The sequence below is a fragment of the Cnephaeus nilssonii genome, assembly GCF_951640355.1.
Source record: "Cnephaeus nilssonii genome assembly, chromosome: 4".
Taxonomy (NCBI): Eukaryota; Metazoa; Chordata; class Mammalia; order Chiroptera; family Vespertilionidae; genus Cnephaeus; species Cnephaeus nilssonii.
Genome location: NC_137075.1, coordinates 85,186,904 through 85,204,657, shown reverse-complemented (window position 1 = coordinate 85,204,657; position 17,754 = coordinate 85,186,904). Strand labels below are relative to the sequence as shown.

The following is a 17,754-nucleotide window of genomic DNA, read 5'->3' as shown; positions in this document are numbered from 1 at the left end:
TTTATATTTGTATTTAGGGCTTGCTTTTCTTACCCTGCTCTCCAAAATGTACGTAAAGCTGAAATATCTAATGCTCCTTCTCAACCTCAGCCCTTTATTTGGCAAGGCTATCAGAAAATTCTACTTGGTTACTGGAGTGATCCCAAGTGAAAAAATAGCATTTCCAGAAGGCCGGCACTCACTGCCATCCCGTTTCTGCATTTCTAGAACTCAATGGCGGCTTTGTTTCCTGCCTGCTCACACACACACAGCACACATACAGCAATGGATGGAATGGCACCCAAAAGGTTTTACGACTCTGGATGTATGCATGCTGGGGGCGGGAAATCAGAACTATCCTCTCTTCTGATGCCTTACAGTTATTTCCAAACTCTGAATGTGATACCATCACAGAAACATGGTTTGAGAACAGACCTGGTGCGGGGAGTGGCAGGGCCGCCTGCCGGCGCTGGCCGTCCAGTGCCAAAGAGCCTGCGGCTAGCACTTGTGGAAGTCGGGCTGGTTGCTGTCCTGCCACTTTGAAAACAGCACCCAAACTGGCTCACACGGGGAGCGCATGCTGACCTCCTGAATCTCTGTCCTCCCACCCACTCAATTTTAAGGATTGCTGAGACTAGTGAGGGGTTAGCACACGATCACACATCTTTCCCTCCCTTTTGAGATAAACCCAGACCTTTGTGCTTTCTCTTAGCCTTAATGAGCCTGGGAAATTCTAGATGTCTGTGCCCAAAGAGGTCAAGAGGACTAAGATGAAGACATCTTTCAGTGGCTGTGAGATCTTTTATTTCTGTGGAATATAAGAAACAATCTTTTTAAAGGCGGCTCTGGTCACTGTCAGGAAATTTCTAAACCTCTCAGCATTAATTTCAGTAATTTTCTTCCCTACATTTTTATAAATTTAGCCAAAGAAATAACTAAATGTTTTTTAAAGTAACTGATGTTAAATGTTGTCTTAAATGCTTTCTATTAATTCCCTCTGCAGAAATAAAATGCCGGGGTTTTGTGACTGTACAAAGAACGCAGTGATTGAAAGTCATGCTCATCAGCCCCACAGACAACACAGTCTGCAGGACACACAGCAGCTTTCCTTTACAGGCAGTGCATTTTGTTGCAATGAAAGCAACGAGTTGAAGGGTTGGATATTTAAGAAGAGACGGTCCAAGATCAGTATCAGTTCCTTATTTTTACAGAAGTGTTCTCACACTAGGATAAAAGAGAGAAGAGAACTGCTAACATCCAGATTTCTAATAAAATAACCACTGTCCCCCACCACACCCTTCCCCTGGACCAATTCACAGGACTACACGCATGGTGTTAACATTAATAGACTCTTATGAGACTGACCTCCTCAGATTGTGACTGATTGTCATTTACCAATTTATGGATAAGGAATTCTCATAACTGTGTAGTTGATGCTAACATTGTTTTCCCTGAGGCGCATACAGTACAGGTTTAATGGTGCCTCTATTTCCCGCTCTTTACTCCAAAGTGAGAGCATTGCGTCCAAGGAGGCAGACCCTCTGTAATTCGAGTGCTAACAAGGGATGGTGGTAAAAACAACCGAGAGGGTTTCAAATGGCAGCAATGACTGACAAATTAGATGCCTGAGTCTATAATTAAGCACGGCACTTTACACAACTCGGCAATTAAAACACGACTCAGCCAGGGAACAGTATCTGGGTGAATAAGGTCAAGTCTGGACCAAGGAAAAGCCTGTCTTCAGCAATGTGTGTCAACCAGGGATACTTCCAGAATTTTGTAAAAAAAAAAAGAAAAGAAAAGATTTTCTGAAATGATTCAAGGTGCTATAATGAGAGATTTAAAGAAGTTGTGTTCAGATTTGGACAAATCATCCCTCTGTCTTTTCCTTGTTTCCTACTGTGAGTGCCGAGAAGCAGAGCTACCCCTGGCTCGCTGACCACATGATTCATATCGGTTCTTCGGACTGGACCATGGAAATCCTGTTCTGATGAGCCTCCTGTGATAAGAGCAGTTTACAGCTAGGAATAACTCATGTACCGTTAGGAAAGCTCGGCAATTCGTCACATTGAGATAAATGGGTCATCACTTCAAGCCTTGCGCACTCTACGGGTGCCTCTTGAGAACAATCAATTTGATAACTGAGGGCAGAGAGAGTAAGAATGGACTGCAGGCAGGACCAGCTTCGTGATTTGTGGGGCTCAGCACGGAATGAAAATGTGGTCCCCCAGTTCAGATACTATTACAAATGTCATGGCAGTGACAGCAGAGCATTGAGCCCAGCGCGGACCCTTCTGAGCATGGGGGCCTGTGCGACTGCTGGCGGACTACAGAGCAGTGACGGGCCCCGCAGCACGCCAGCGCACAGGCGCCCATTCCGCAAGCACTTCTACACTTGGTGGCAGATCTCATTCAGACGGCATGGTGGCTAGGCCACAGGGCTCTCGGGTCCAATGGCCTTGATGCCAATCTCAGCTCCACCACTAACCAGCTATGACTTTGCACAAATTGTTTCATCTCTCACTCCCTGGGCTCCTTATCTGTAAAAGAGGTAAACAGCAACCAAGTTAATGGGCTGTTGGGTGGATTAACGGAGAAAACTTGCACAAAGAACTTTGAACAGAGCCGGGCCCAGAGCATGAGTCCAATAATAGCTACCTACAGTTTCTAAGGAAAACACAAGTAAAATGAAACTGTCTTGAGGGCAGCACAGAGTGTGGAGGCTCAGGCAGGTTAGAAGTCAAACCTTGTTGGGAAAACCCAGGGGAAAAGCCTGATGAAGAAATGCACTTGAGATGGGTCTTGTAGGGAACTAAGGATGTTCACCACAGTCAGGAGCCAGGATGCAGAAATGTGAGGTCACCACGATGGCATGTTAGGCCTGAGCACTAGACATGGGTGGGAGATTGGCGGGGGCCAGGCCGGGAGGACGACTGGGTTGTGCAGGGTGCGCTCTCGTATGCTAAGCTGAGGCAGCAGGGGGACCGAAGGTTCTGCAGCCAGGCAGTGGTGTGGTTCTCTCTGGTTAGCCCTACCCTCCACCCATATTCACAAATATTTCACAAAAAGAAGTCAATAACCAAATCTTTGGTGAAAAGCTAAGTGGATTTTTATTTTTTGGCATACTAGGATTTTAAAGACTGGAAAAAACTAAACAAAATAAATTCATTCCCTATCCCATCATACAGACAAAAACAAGGGAAGCAGAAGCCAAAACACAGCACGCACGCTGGTCTCAGGTCGGAGGGGCTGCCCATGCGCGTCTGCCTCACATGGTCTCCACGCCCCGCGCCTCCTATGATGGCCCTAAGCTACGAGAAGAGACGAGCATCCCGCTTTCCTTCCCATAGAATTCTACCAGTACTAATGCTCTTGGTTTTCAGAAATCGTGAGTTCTACAATCAAGTCCCATTTGCAAACTAGCCCATCAATTACTTAACAGGCACACAGCGCTGACCAAGAGTCAGCACTGCACTATGCCTCATCATTTGTCATTTTAAAAAATATAACGAGAAACCAAAAGAGAAAAAGAAAAGTGATAGATTGGGAGACTACAGGCTATTTAATTCGGCTGGATTCTGGTTCTCTCCGGTGTGGAGACTGGTGGGAGGTAGTGAACTCCTACATACACTGCAAGCAGGGCCACCGGCACAGAGCCGACCCCCTCCGCCATCTCCCCTTGTTCGTCTGTGCCTGCAGTTCCTAAGGAAGGTGATCCAGGGCGAGGGCCCAGGGCCATCTCTACGTGGCCTGGAGCAGTGTCTCTAGGCCTCTTGGTGCAGCCACCAGCCTAGAGCCCCGAGGTCAGCGCGCACACCCCCCACCCACAGACACACACGCTCGGGAGAGATGCCCTCAGCTCTGCTGACCAGCCCTGGGACACTCTGCCCTCTCATTCCTTCACAGCAGCTGCTCCCGGAGGTAAAGAGGAAATTAAACTCACTTTCCTCCTCAAGCACTTGACGGGCAGATGACAGGCAAATCCCAAACTGACATGCTGTCACCTCACCGCGGGATTCTCACGAGTAGAAGGAAGCGGGCCTTTCTTTGTCAGACTGTTCAGTGTCGAGAACTCTGAACAAGAGGCTTATGGGAAAATTTCACACTGATGACTGTGGGGGTGGGTTTAGGGAGCTAATTTGTCTTAATTACCACTAATTTCTACACGCTTAAAAATGTGTTGTACGATCAACAAATCTTAAAGAATAATGTCAGTGGTTTCAAATTCCAAATGTAAAGCAGAATATAGTTTTTTCCTCTAGAGAGTAATTGAAATTCCCAACACTCTCACTCCCTCTTCCATGTGCAGGAGAGTTACCGCAGGACACGTTAGCTCTAGCTTCGGAGAAGGCCTTCCCTGGTGTGCGAGTGTGTGTTGGGGGAAGGAGGGGCTTGAGGAAGCCCTACGCCTTTGAGGGCCTCTGTCGACCCTCCTATAAGATGTGACTAGGCCAGGCCGCCCTGGGTGGGGCTGAGGCAGAGCACTCACTCCCTTGAGCTGGGCAGGAGGGCACGACCCCACTGCTGGGCGCAGAGAAGTACAGTTTCTTGCTGACAGGCAGAGAAATATGCCCACATGCCGCCTCGCTGCTCTTCTCAGAATACATACAACGGTTTTTTACAAGATCACCTCTCAGGTCCAATCTAACTCACCCCGATGGTTTTTGCAGGATTCCCTACAACCTCTGCATGTGCACCGTTCACCATTACTGTTTTCAGCGCGGCAGGCCTCCTGAATTCATCTTCTCTGGGTCAGCAAGGTTAACCAGGCCACTGTCACTGACGACAACCAACCTGCTTTGGGAACACTGACCCCACCCCGGCACATCCTAGATGAGGCTGCAGATGCCTCATCAGCCTGGCTGCCGGCTCCAGGACTCCATTTGAACACGCTCTTTGACTTCCAAGGAGCTGTGTTTGGAAAAGCATCTACAAAATGACAATGGTGACTCAGGGCATCTACCTTTCTCGAAGCCCCTAGTGTCATGCCTGCACAGAGAGCTGATTGGACAGAGCGACTACATTACCTTAGTCTTCACAGGGACTCTGAGAGGCGGGGCTAGAGCCCCATCTGAGTCTTGGGGACACTGAAGTGCAGAGGGGATAAGGAACTTCCCACTGTCGCATCGCTCCCAGGGGACGGGACTGGAATGCAGGGGACCGAGGCCTCTGGACTGCAGGGCTTTCTGGGGGATCACATGAAACATGGTGCTCTGCAGGGAGGAAGCCGGTGGGACACGCTCCCAGGCTGAGCGCACAGCAGCTACTTTCGAGGCCTGAGAACGATAGGCAATTCAAGAGCCTGAGCGGGGGCTACACTGTTCCCTCTGGTCTCCCTCCCTGGGCCACTCTGGAGCTTGGAAAAGAAAGGGGACTGGCAGGCGTGCCAAGCTCAAGCCACTGTGCCTGTTCCCTAAATTTTTTTTTCTTTTTTTTTTAACATATATATTTTTATTGCTTTCAGAGAGGAAAGGAGAGAGAGCGAGAGCGAGAGAGAGCGAGAGAGCGAGAGCGAGAGCGAGAGCGAGAGAGAGAGAGAGAGAGAGAGAGAGAGAAACATCGATGATAGAGAATCATTGATCGGCTGCCTCCTGCATACCCCCTACTGGGGATGGAGCCCACAACCCAAGCATGTGCCCCTGACTGGGAATCAAACTGTGACCTCCGGGTTCATAGGTTGACACTCAACCACTGAGCCATGCCAGTTGGGCTGCCCTAAATCTTCAACAGGAAACATCTTTGTACCAGAATCTAAAGATGTGAGCCTGCCAATCATCTGAACTCGAACTGCAATGTGAATGCTGGAGTAGCCAACTCCTTTGGAGGGTTGGGGGAAACAGAGCCTTAAGAGCCCGGTGAGTTTAAGTCCAGCATGGCCCTCTGCTTTCTCTGCCTAAACCTGGCAGATAAAAAACAACCCCCGCCCCCACCTAATTCAATTGCAATCAAATTAAAACCTTTTACAGGAAATTTAATCAAGAACAACCCAAATTTCACCGAGTCAATTTCAAACAGCATTACCCACAATATACTTTTAAAATAGTAGAATTGTAAACTTAGCCAAAAAATTAAAGAATTCTACTTAAATGTAGCTTTAATTTTATAGCTTTATCCGACTACAGAGTGTTTTGCTTTTATCTATCATTTAATTTTTATAATAAACTGATCCACCCATGTGTCCATTGACAGATGAATGAATAACCAAAATGTGCTATATATACACAATGGAATATTAGAGTATTACTCAGCCTGAAAAAGGGAAGGTTATGGTCTGAATGTAACCCCCACTCCACACTCCCCACCCCCAATTCATATGTTAAAGCCCGAACCCCATTAGGCATTAGAGGAGGGGACCTTTGGGAGGTAATTAGGCTTAATGAGGTCCTGAGGGTGGAGCCTCCACGATGGGAATGGTCCCCTTATAAGAAGAGGAAGAACCAGAGTCTGCTCTCTGCCCTGTGAGGACACAGCGAGAGGGTGGCTGCCTGCAGCCCAGGAGGAGCGTCTGCATCAAGAACCGCATCTGCCAGCACCTTGATCTTGGACTTCCTGCCTCGGAACTGGAACTGTGAGAAATAAACTTGTTGTTTAAGCCCCTCCCCCAACCCGGCTATGGTGTTCAGTTATAGTAGCCCCAGCGAACACAGGAAGGAAATTCTGACAAAACGCTACAACATGAATGAACCTTGAAAGATGTGATGCTAAAGTGAAATAAACCAGTCACAAAAGAACAACTATTATATGAAGCTACTTATGCGAGGTGCCTAGAGTAGTCAAACTCAGAGGCAGAAAATAGAATGGTGGTTGTTAGGGCTAACAGATACAGAGTTTCAGTCTGGGAAGATAAAACAGTTCTGGAGATGGATGATGGTAATGGTTGTACAACAATGTGAATGTACATACACCACAGAACTGTACACTTAAAAATGGTCAAAATGGTAAAATTTATGTTATGCATATTTTACCACAATAGAAAAAAATAATAAAGTGATTTATTGTCTCCTGAATTGGTTTACTTCTGTCCCCACTTCTTTAAGTAAGTTCTTTTGCATAGTGGTTTAATTACTAAATAAAGTCTTTAAAAAATTCATTGAGAGCCTGTTAAAACTCCTGAATCTGAGGCTGGCTCTTGGGATACGACCATGAGTAAGACAGACTGCCTGAAGGTGGAACATGGACGGAGAAGATTATAGTGAAGAACACATTCTTGGAAGAAAGACAACTTTCAGTGATACGAACAATCTCAAAAGGGGCAATTAAGCAGAGGTGGGAGGAGTGTTTTGAAGAAATTAAAGGAGCCTTCTCAGAGTGAGGCGCTGCCGAGAGAGGGCATGGAGGACAGAGTGAACAGAGAGCAGGTGTAAGGGCATGAAGGAGAGAGAAAACATGGCAACAGTCATGGACATGCCTGGGGCCAGACATGGATCTCACAGGGGGAGATGGTATGAAAAGGCATGGCCTGAGGAGGACTTCCATTTCTATTAGACCGTTCCACACACATGTATTGCAGCATGGAGGGATGGAGAGATGTTCTTGCCAGAAGAATCTCCCTGAGAAATGAGAGTCCCCAAAGCAACGACAGGAAGAGGCTTAAAAATGAGGAACGCAACAGATGCTAAGGACTTGATAACTAAGTGGTGTAGAGATGGAGAGGAGGGGGGTAAAGGGGGGAAGGCAATTATGAATCCTAGTCCTGCTCTGGATACTCAGGTAGAAGGCAAAGTCCTTCAGCAAGGTGGGTGCCACGAGAGAAGTATAGGTGGTGGAGGGGCAGGAGAGAAACTGAAGGCAGTTTGGACTTGGACTTGTAGGAGACACAGTGACATTCAAGTGAAGGTGGTTCAGTAGGTAGTCAGGCATCTATAATAATAAAAGCGTAATATGCTAATTAGACAGGATGACCTTCCAGGTGAAGCCAGGGCTGTGAGGTCTGAGTTCCTTGCATGAATTTTGTGCATTGGGCCTCTAGTATGAATATAAAAAGTAAAGAGATCAAGGCAAAACATATACTACTAAGGAACTGCCTACATACAGATGATGGCTGAGGTTACCGAAATAAACTATTCTAAGATATTGCACAGCATGGGATTTTAAAAAATGAGAAAGAAATTGTAGGGCACACACAATTTTGGGGTGATGAGATAGGTTTACAGAAATGACAAAAAAAAAAAAAGTGAAGTCTGGAAGACAAGCAAAAGCAGTTGGCAGGAGGGTCCCCCAGCTTTACAAACATGGGTATCAGAGGGCTGAGGCCTGAGCAATGCCAGGGAAGCCAAGTTCCATGGTTTAAGGATCCGTCAGTCAAGTCAAACTATGATCCAGGGGGACGGCATTTGGAAAGTACAAGTCCTGAAACTTCGAACCTCAGCTAATCCTGTATAATAAAAGCCTAATATGAAAATTGGCCCCTTGGGCGGTCATTTGACCTGGAGTTCGACCACTCCCTATGACGTGTGCTGACCACCAGGGGCAACTACCTGAAGTGGGGGTGACAGGGACGGAGGTGCAGTGAGAATGCGGGGTGTCCGCCAAGCTCTCTCTCCCCCTACTACCCTTCCCAGGGACACCAGGGCTCGTGTGCCGAGGCAGCCCCTCTGCTCAGGTGCCCACGAGGAGCCCACCCTGCACCCACGCGGCCTCTTTCGGGTGAGCCGGGCCACAGCCGCCGGGACTGCAGGGGTTGGTCGGGCTCCCTGTGGATTCACACAGGAACCAGTCTGCAAGGCTGGCTGGGAGAGAGCGCACTGCCCGCCCGGCTTCCGTGCGGCGCCACTGGGCAGCCCAGAGGCACACACTGAGTCCAGCTGCACTCACCTCATCTCTGCATGGGGACTCGGGTGCTGTTACTCAGGCGGAGGGGGCGTGCGTGGGGACCCAGGGGCCCAGGTGCTGCCCAGGGCCCAGAGGTCAGCTGGGACCTGCCCTTCCATGCCATACACTCACACTTTGGTCGCCAGCCAGGCTAAGGGACCACACCCATGCACAAATTTCATGCGCGAATTTTGTGTGCAAATTTCGTGCACCAGGCCTCTAGTCTAAATAAAGAAAGAGGAAGGATTTCACAGGTGCTTGCTTTGTCTCAAAGTAGAAAATGATAGTGAAAATTAGCACAGACCCTGTATGAAATAAATTTAGAAAGCATTTTCTTAAAAATACAGATTGGATGAGCACACGACTGATCAGCTCTCTGAGAGGAGAACTCTAAGTCTGTTTCAACAATATTCACAGGCATACTCTTCCGGCCCTGCAGGCTACTAGTGTCTGCTAAGGAGAGGTGGGGTGGGCTGCCAATGCAGCCTTCTGTAACGCTATGTAAATGAAGAAGCACTCCCCACCCCCACACTTAGAGCTAAATGAAGTGGGGAAAGGGGACAGTAGGGCATGCTGGCAAAACTCAAAAGCAGCACTAGTTCAGTAAGATCCAACACCAAGTATTTATATAAAGGCTGGTAATACTTCCATCGAAAAACAGAGAAAGGAACATCCTACCTAATAATAGACAAATATGCAAATTGACCGTACCTTCGCTATGCCCACGATTGGCCAGGAGGCACGGGGAGGCGGGACTCGGGGTGGCCCGGGTGGCCGATTGGGCCAGCAGGACGCTGAGCTCGCGTCACCAGCGGCGGTGCGAGCTCAGCGTCTGCGCCATGGCTGTGCTGCGGCACAGAAGGGGCCTCTGGGGCAGCAAGCTCATGTCCCACCGCGGACCATCAAAAGCGGGGGAGCTGGGAGCCTGTCCGCTCCAGCACCAGCAGACAGGCACCCAGCTCCCCCACAATTGAAAGCGAAAGCGTGGGAGCTGGGTGCCTGTCCGCTCAGGCACCAGGCCTTTCAGAAGCCTCTGACGGGGCGGAGGCTTCTGAAAGGCCTGGTGCACCAGTGGACAGGCACCCAGCTCCCCGGCGATCGAAAGCGAAAGTGTGTAGGGGACCCTACACGTGCATAATTTAATCATGCACTGGGCCTCTAGTTTTTTATATGCTAAGATGCCTGTTGTCTATACAAAACACCTGAAAGAGCTGAACTTTTCTCTATTTTTCTTTTTTACAAATATATTTTTATTGATTTCAGAGAGGAAAGGAGAGGGAGAGAGAAATAGCAACATCAATGATGAGAGAGAATCATCGATCAGCTGTCTCCTGCACTCCTCACCCCAGGGATTGAGCCCGAAACCCGGGCGTGTGCCCTGACTGGGAATTGAACTGTGACTTCTGGTTCATAGGTTGATGCTCAACCACTGAACCACGCCAGCTGGGCTGAACTTTTCAGAGCACATTAACACAGATCACGGTTTTATCCTGCATATTATGTATAAACAGCAGTTGGATGTGCTTCAGCCAGCTATTTTTATTTCAGCCCTACCTTTACACTCTAGATAAATTTGAGGCCAAAAGAATGATTGCATTGCAGTGACTATTTTTGTTGAACAAAATTAATTCTGTTGATAAATACCATCCCCACAAATACTAGAAAATTCCATACTCAAAAGGCCACCTGGAGAGCATAAAGCTCATATATTTAAATCAGATAGAATTAGACTTTATTCTTTTTTATGGCAAATGAGTATTCTGCCCCTATTGCATCAGTTTCTCTTAATGTATAGAGAGAACACAATTAAGTGAAACAATTGTTAGAAACTCCAAACACCAACACGTTTTGCAATGCCATATAAATTCTGACCTTGGTATTTATTTTTTTTTGTTGCTCTTAATCCTCACCCGAGGATATTTTTCCATTGATTTTTAGGGAGAGTGAACATGAGAGGAAAGACAGAGAGAAACATCGACGTGAGAGAAACACATCAATTGGTTGCCTCTTTCACAAGCCCTGACCAGGGCCCAGTCCAGGGAGGAGCCTGCAATCAAGGAACGTGCCCTGACCAGAATCCAAGCCAGCATCCTTTGGTCTGCAGGCTGACACTCTATCCATGAGTCAAACCAGCTAAGGCTGACCTTGGTATTAAAGGAAAATGACAACGTGTTCCACAAATATTGTTTTAAAAAATTGTCCCTAATGACCTGGAAGTCTAGAATATTGCATCCAATTCAAGAAAAACTATGGTTCTACAGGCAGTAAATGAAGGTTTTCATGTAAAAGGAGCCATGCTGGACCCAGTCCTGGTGAACGAAGGAGGTTTGTCTGAGTAGTAGGTAGACTGGAGATGGCTGCTAACTTACGCTCACACAGCTGGTTTCTCTACAGTTAGACACAACGTGCCTAACCTGGGAGAGAAAAATTAGTGCACTGAAGGCAACACTTTGGTCCTGACACTAGGCTCACATTGTTATCATAAGGCAAGATCCAGTTTATGGCAGACCCTGTCATTCGTTCTGTTTGTGATTCACCTAAATGGTCCACACTTTAGAGATTGCCCAGGTACAAATGGAAACGGCGCCCAGGGCAGGGCTGGGATGAAGGGCAAAGTCAAGTGCCCAACCAGTCCCTTCCATCTCTTAGCAAGGTGTTCTGTTCTCAGGAAGCCTACATAAGAAATGCTTAAAAATTTCAGCTATATTGTATGGAAGAAATATAGTCCCAGGTAAACTTTATGAATCTCTCGATTCGCGAAGGACTCAGGAAGTATTCCTGAGAAATGTCACAAGTCTATTCTGTGCTGGGGATATTCCTGAAATAGCAGCAAAAGAGTTCCTCAACTATTACCTTGTGTTTGTGACTTGAAGTTAAAACTTAAAAAAAATATATTGTATTAATAAAAATTAGGAATGATGGAATAGGAAATCGAACTCTTTAATTTTTACAAAAGGATATCCATCTAAATTGTCACATACTTCACAATGAAAATGAGCCAAATAACCTGGATATCCTGAAAATGTAGGGCTGGGATTTTCCAAGTCACCCACATCCTCCATCATAAGACCTTTAATCTGAGACAAGTCTAAAGAATACCTGAAACTAAGAAGCCTGAGAGGGAATGGAATGGAGGTTAAATTTCCCCCCAAACCACTGGCAGCTCATGTCTTCCACTTCACCTATACAGCTTAGAGTCGCGGCCTTCCATGGTGAGCACCTCGAGATTGCTTTTCCTCTGGGTGGAGTGACGATGAAAGGCAGACACACAAGTGCAGGAAGAAATAACCTCCAGAACACACAGGGCTCCCTCCCTCTGGAAGCAATGGAAGTGAGGCATCGCCTAGCACTAAAAGCTGCTCCATCACAGGACAATCATTAGCTACAAAAAATATTTCCACTTTGGGAAGTCGGTATGTTCAGCAACCATCTTTAGTGTCTGTGGCAGAAATTAAACTCAACGTGGAATTGAAGTATGGTCTGCTATTGTATTACACGGAATATTGTATAAAGAAAATAACACACACACAAAAAAACAATCTCACTTGTAAAAGCCCGATGATTGTTCTGGACAGAAAGAAAATAGCATCCTTCTCTAAACAATGGTTTCCTAGGTTCATCTTTCAAAATTCGGGCCAAATCATGAATTCCAGTGCACACGCACCTCTGAAAGAGCCAAATGCAGAATGTGCAGAACAAAGAATTTATTCAGAGATCTCCTGGATGTTTTTCCTCCTCAAAAATAATGGAAAGTGAGGAGTCCAGATGGGAATGCAGCCACTCTGGGAGAGGACTCTTTTGAGATAAATAGCAAGGCTCTGTAAACAAATCTCCAGGATTAAATGAGGAATTTTGAAAAGACAACTAATTTTAGTTAGTCTGTCTGTTTTTTACTAAATTATTTATACACTAGAGGCCCGGTGCACGGATTCGTGCACTGGTAGGGTCCTTTCCCGGCCAGCAGGCGCTGATTGGGACTGGGTGAGACGGGCCAGACATACCTGGAGCCCTCCTGCAGTTCCTCTCGCCCTGATCGTGCACTGGTGAGGTCCCTCGGCCTCGGCCTGGCCTGTGGGGATAGGGCCGAAACCAGCCCCTGCACAGATTCACCCAGGACATGTCTGGCCTGTCTCGCCCAGTCCTGATCAGCCGGACCCCAGCAGCAAACTAACCTACCGGCCAGAGCATCTGTCCCCTGGTGGTCAGTGTGCATCATAGATACCGGGCGAATGGTCGCTTAGGCTTTTATACATAGAGATAGTGTTCCAGTATTTCTGATGTAGTGAAGGGACAATGTTTGATGTACAAGCTCAAAAGACAGACTAGGTTAAAAGACATCATAGTGTGATTTTTAAAACTTGCAGCTTTCTGTTCTGAATTTGAAGCAATGACGGCTCAGCATCACTAGGACCCCTTTCCTGGCCACCCTGTTCTTGTGGGACCTGGTTCCTGCTGCTCAGATGAGCCAGGGACCGTGTTGGCTCCCACAGGGTCCTTCCTTCTGCCGGTGCAGCGCCAGGAGCAGAGCCTACTCCCACTGAGGGTTTCCGATCCCTCCCTAGCTGATCTCTGAGATGAGCTCAAGACAAGCAGAAGTGATGGGGAAAGGGCAGTGGGCAGAGGGAAAGAAGTTGGCTTCCTCTAACAGGTAACTGAATGAAATGGCCCTTTTCAGGAGCTCAGGTAAGTGGGACTAACAAATTTTATAGCACAACTTACAATTTTATAGCCAATTTTTATTTACATTTTAAAAGTACTTAATCCAGTTTAATTTTTGGCCTAGATTCTATTTCAAAGCACTGCATTTTACAAATGAATTGCAGACAAAAGTGCTGGGGCATCCTTGTTAAGAGCCAACTAGTTATCATTTGTGAGGGAATCTACAGTGACTTGTTTAACAACAAACCTTGGATTCTCACTTTCTGGGGTCCCTCGATGCCTCTTCTTTTTGCTTATCTTACTCAGGACCGAGTTTTAACACATCCACTGTCCCTCCTCCCGCCCCCCTCCCCCCCCGCCCGCAACTTACAGAGCAGTGGAAAATATGTTTGTGCTGTACTGGCTGCTTTTGTTTCTCACAATTATTAGCACAGTGACAGACACTCAACCAAAAACCTTCATTCTGTTGCTACTGTATCACTTATCCCCAAAGACTGTCCGAGATGATGTCACGGTCAATGTCACCTCAAAGCGTCTGCCGAGTTCCAAGCCACAAGGCTACTAAGTGTGCAAGAATGGTTTCTGTTGACCCCACAGGGAAATGAATGAGCAGAGCACAGACACAATACACGGAGCCGAGTGCTATGCGGGGAATAGATCCTCCTTTACCCCCACGGCTTTGGAATGCTACCACCACGCTTTGAAAGCCGCTGGTGCAGGCATCTCAGTTTCAATTCTTGGTTTCTAGTAAAATATGGGAAGACCTAAAAGCTAGTGCTTACGAGCCTGGTGCGACTCAATCGGGGGCACGGATGTGGAGCCAGCCTGCGAAGGCGCACTCACCGCCGCTCCAGGGGGCGCCCGTCACTGGAGATGCTGCGGGGAATGTTGGCGGCTCTCTCTGGAGGAGGCATCTTCCCGTCCCCCTTCCCCGCATTCAGCCTCGAGGTCATGGGACTCTGCACCTGGGCCGGCACTTGAGGACCATGAGGCCCCTTGCTGGCGTTCCTCTGCCACTTGTTGTTGTTTCGGAAGGGAAACTTGAACTCGTATGAAACCCCTTCGTTCATCTTGTACTCCATCACGGGCATGCGGTAGGTTTCTGAGCAACTCCTACGGGGGGAGGGCACAGAGAGAAGAAAAACTAGTATTATTTTTCCTTGTTGGTGCAACCACGCGGATTCTCATTAACAGCCAAAATGGATCAAATACTTCACTAATCACTGGGTCCTATAATTAGTTTCCTTTCGAAAAATCAGAACCCCAGAAGTCTTACACTTCTCCTTTGCCCAACCCCAACTCTTGAGTCTGAGGCATGGAGTCCTTGAAAATCAGAGAGCCAATGTCACCCTCGTGGGGGTGGGGGGAAGAGTCCGTCCTGAGACCTGAGGAGGGAAGGCCACTGGGCAGCGTGACTGGCAGGGGGCAAGCCCTAAGACGGGGGCGGGGGGGGGGGGGGAGAAGCAAGCAGTCAGCTTCAGACTCCTCATGGCATTTTACATCAGGGTTCTACTGGGATGTGCAGTTTTGAATGTTAGGATCCTGAGAGTAAAAAAATTCAGTGCAGAGAAATCTTGAAATCCAAACTGAGAGCTGAATTTAGTTCAGAAGGAGAAAGAAAAAGGCAATTATAGAAATTCTGCAATGATCAGATTACCAGGGAGTGAAGCATAATTTCAAATCAGGCTTTCTTTTCCCCCCAAAGTCAGACATTTCCCACAGCAGGGCTGTCCCCGGTAGTGACATTAATGGCAGGCACAAATGTCTTCTGTTGCTTTAGCCCATTTTTGAGCCACTATCCCAACTCCCACATCTTAGAAAATGTGGAACCCACTTTCCATTCCCTTTACTCCAAACCAGGAAGAATCAAACATTACCTGAAAAAAGCCTATTCCTACCAAAGCATTAACTCAAACTGGGCATCCGAATTTCATCATTAACGGAAAAAAATTTCTTTCTTTCTTACAGGAATGTCAAAGACTGAGAAGCAGGTGGGCGGATGTAGAGAGGAGGTTAGGGTGATCCTGAAACAGCCCTTGAGAGGCACTTCAGAGGTAACCCACGGCGAGTCCAAGCCACTGCTGTCCCAGAGAAATAAAATGCGAGCCACAAGTACAAGCCACTTATGTCCTTTTAAAAGGTTTAGTACATTAAAAAAGGAAAATAAAACAGGTAAAATTAATTTAATTTAACCCAGTATGTCCAAAATGCTACAATTTCTACATATAATCAATAGACTCATATTAAAAACTATTAATGAGGTTTTTACATTCTTCTAAATTTGGGGTCTTTTACATTCACAGCACGTCTCACTTGGGGCTAACCATGTTCCAAGAGCTCTGTGGGGGGTGATTTGTGGCTCCTGTGTTGGACAGAGCAGGTCCGAAGGGCACCCAGCTGAAGGCCTGGTCTTGATTTGGGGAAGGGCTCATGTTGGCGTAAGAATAAGCACAGTGGAAGGTGACTTCCTTTCACGATCTTGTCCATGTATCTCACACATAACCCCAGTGTACACCTCCGACCCCAGCCCCCCCATCTCCGTGACAGCCCTGGCTCCCGAAAGAGCTACTTTTAAAGCACCTGTGTTTGCTGGGTTCTTGCCCTCCCCGGTCTTAGCCCAAGTCTCCAATGGGCACCTTTCCGTGGAGCTTCCTTACCACTCCCTCTGACTCCCCAAAGCCTAGGTCAACCGTCTGCCTAAGGCTTCACCACAGGTTGAGAACCGCTAGCAGGGTCGCCTAAGACCATCAGAAAACACAGATATTTACATTACGATTCATAACAGTAGCAAAATTACAGTTATGAAGTAGCAACGAAAATAATTTTATGGTTGGGGGTCACCACAACATGAGGAACTGTATTAAAGGGTCGCGGCATTAGAAAGGTTGAGAACCACTGGATTAAGGTATTACATATGTGTCCTTATCCCCCATTATCCCCCTCCAACCCCCTCACTCATGCCTTTACCCCCCTGTTGTCTGTGTCCATTGGTTAGGCTTTATGCATGCACACAAGTCCTTTGGTTGATCTTTGTACGTTTTGAAATGCTGCTCAGAAAGTGCGTGTGCCATTGATCGGAACAAGTGGTAATCGGAAGGAGCAAGGTCTGGTGAATACGGCGGGTGGGTTACTTCCCAGGCAAGATCTTTTAACGTGTCTTTAATTGGTTTTGAAGTGTGTGATGGTGTGCTATCATGAAGCAAAATTACTTTGCCGTGTCTTCTGGAACATTCTGGTCGTTTCACGATCAAAGCATGGTTCAAATTGATTATTTGTTGTCAGTAGCGATCAGTATTAATGGTTTCACCTGGTTTTAGAAGCTCATAATACACCACACCTTCCTGATCCCACCAAACACAGAGCATTGTCTTCTTTCTCAAGCGATTTGGCCTTGCAGTCGATGTTGATGGTTGACCTGGATCAACCCATGATTTTGTGCATTTGGGATTCTCAAAATAAATCCACTTTTCATCGCCAGTCACAATTTGATGCAAAGAAGACTTTCTTTTGTGCCGTTGAAGCAACATTTTACTGATAACTATTCTGTTTTCCATTTGTCTTTCGTTCAGTTGATGTGGCACCCATTTTCCTTCCTTTAAAATTTTTTCCCATTGCTTGTAAATTATCAGAAATGGTTTGCTGAGCAAACAATCTTTCTGCAAGTTGTTTTTGAGTTTGACAGGCATCTTCATGCAATAATGCTTGTAACTGTTGGTCTTCAAACTTTTTCAGTTGACCTGGAGGTTCTTTATATTTTACACTGAAATCTTCATTTTTAAAGCGTTTAAACCAGTGTTCACAAGTATCTTGAGATGGAGCATGTTCACCATAAGCTTCCCAAATATTCAGCAGCACTTTTCTTCAAAATAAAGTAATGAGTTAAAATTTCCCGCAAATGCTCTTTTTTTTGGCACGAAATTCGACATTTTTAAGCATAAAAATATCTATGATGTTATCACCTTCAGCAAATTTGACATATGAAGTTTTGAAGCTTGTTGTCAATACAACAAAATAGCATACATATCAAATCGCATATATATCAACATGTGTGTAACTCCATCTATTGAAAAAAAATCTGCATTATTAACCGGTACACCTAGTATGCCTTAATGACAATGGCTTTCAAACTTTTTAGACCACAATCCCAGTAAGAAATACCTTTTACACTGTGATACAGCATAAACACCAATACACACTCACACACACTCTTCCTCCGACGCTTCCATCGACTCCACTCTATGTTACTTCATTTCATTTAAAAAAAAAAATACACCAGGTGTGACCTCTTAAATCGATTTCAATAAG

General features: G+C 46.5%; 1 protein-coding gene across 18 annotated transcripts in view; it reads right to left on the bottom strand.

Moving 5' to 3' along the window:
* Positions 1 to 17,754, bottom strand: part of SIPA1L1 (signal induced proliferation associated 1 like 1) — a 333,288-nt gene that overhangs the window by 49,978 nt on the left and 265,556 nt on the right. For all 18 annotated transcript variants that reach the window (XM_079768725.1, XM_079768716.1, XM_079768714.1 and 15 more), the window contains one exon: positions 14,293 to 14,562. In XM_079768725.1, the coding sequence (XP_079624851.1) occupies positions 14,293 to 14,562 (270 nt within the window). The remainder of the gene's footprint in view (positions 1 to 14,292; positions 14,563 to 17,754) is intronic.